A 1,233-nucleotide genomic window follows, 5' to 3' on the forward strand; every position below is an offset into this window, starting at 1 on the left:
CCTATTTCTCGTTGTTCGCTTTGTGTTGCCGCAGTATTCGCCACAGTGCATTTGATCGAAGTAGTTGTAAATTGCGCAAAAAGTGTAATTTGCGTGTAATACAGAAAATACAGTAGAAAAACTAAATATTTCATTAATATTTCGATATTCTTTTCCTATCGAAATCAAGAAATAACGATGTTTGTATAATAAGTGCGTTCATTAGCAAGGTTAGATTAACGCATGGTGCTTACGCGTACAAACATATTACATACAGTACATACATACATAAGTATATAAGTGAATTATAAAAAAATTGTAAAACAACCAGCATAATGATTAACGATTATATCGATATGGATACGAAAAGTATTCGCTATGTGAGTGAATCGTCAAACGCTAGCACAAGTGGCTATTCAACTATGTCGCCTGGACATGCTAGTTTACAATCAACGCCGCCGTCGCCCTCGCAATCTCCAGCATCTTTATTGCAGACTGAATTTTCAAATTTGAACTTGCCCTCGGTGTCGCCTCACAATCAACCATGTTATACCACATTACAAAATGCAACTCTGGTGTACAACAACCAAAATGTCCTTCCCTCGGCTCCAACAAACAACTACATTCACTATAATATTCCTGGCACAGGTATGCCTTCAACAATGGTTTCGTTAACACAACATCAATACGGTGGACTGCATCAACAATCTTCACAAATGTTGCCAAACCTTTCTGTGCCATCTGCATCCACGATGCCAACCGGTTTATCACATGGAAAATATCCTGCGGAGCTGCGAATACTAGAACATCCTGTCGAAAAATTTCGCTTTCGTTACAAGTCTGAAATGCATGGAACACATGGTTCGCTGAATGGCGCCAATTCAAAACGCACTCCTAAAACATTTCCGGAGGTTGAGCTTTGCAATTTTAATGGTAAAGCGGTGATACGTTGCAGTCTTTTTCAAACTAACCTTGAGAGTCCCCATTCACACCAGCTGGTAGTGCGTAAGGACGATACGGACATTTGTGACCCACATAATTTGATTGTTTCACCTGAGCGTGGCTATGTGGCGCAGTTTCAAAATATGGGTATCATACACACTGCAAAGAAATTTATATTTGAAGAGTTGTTGAAGAAAAAAATGGATCGTTTGAAGTTTGAGTTGGCCCGAAATGAGTTGACAACGAAGGAAGCTCAGGAGCTACACAAAGAAACGGAAAAGGAGACGAAAGAAATGAATCTTAATCAGGTAT

The 1,233-nt window shown here is 39.3% G+C and overlaps 1 protein-coding gene across 1 annotated transcript in view; it reads left to right on the forward strand.

The window, feature by feature from the left end:
• Positions 1-51: 51 nt before the first annotated feature.
• Positions 52-1,233, forward strand: part of LOC118746408 (nuclear factor NF-kappa-B p110 subunit-like) — a 1,742-nt gene continuing 560 nt past the window's right edge. Inside the window, exon 1 of the mRNA XM_036480295.1 lies at positions 52-1,229. Within this exon, the coding sequence (XP_036336188.1) occupies positions 315-1,229 (915 nt within the window). The 5' untranslated portion in view covers positions 52-314. The remainder of the gene's footprint in view (positions 1,230-1,233) is intronic.

The sequence above is a fragment of the Rhagoletis pomonella genome, unplaced genomic scaffold, assembly GCF_013731165.1.
Source record: "Rhagoletis pomonella isolate Grant_MI unplaced genomic scaffold, Rhpom_1.0 Rhpom_scaffold_00001, whole genome shotgun sequence".
NCBI lineage: Eukaryota > Metazoa > Arthropoda > Insecta > Diptera > Tephritidae > Rhagoletis > Rhagoletis pomonella.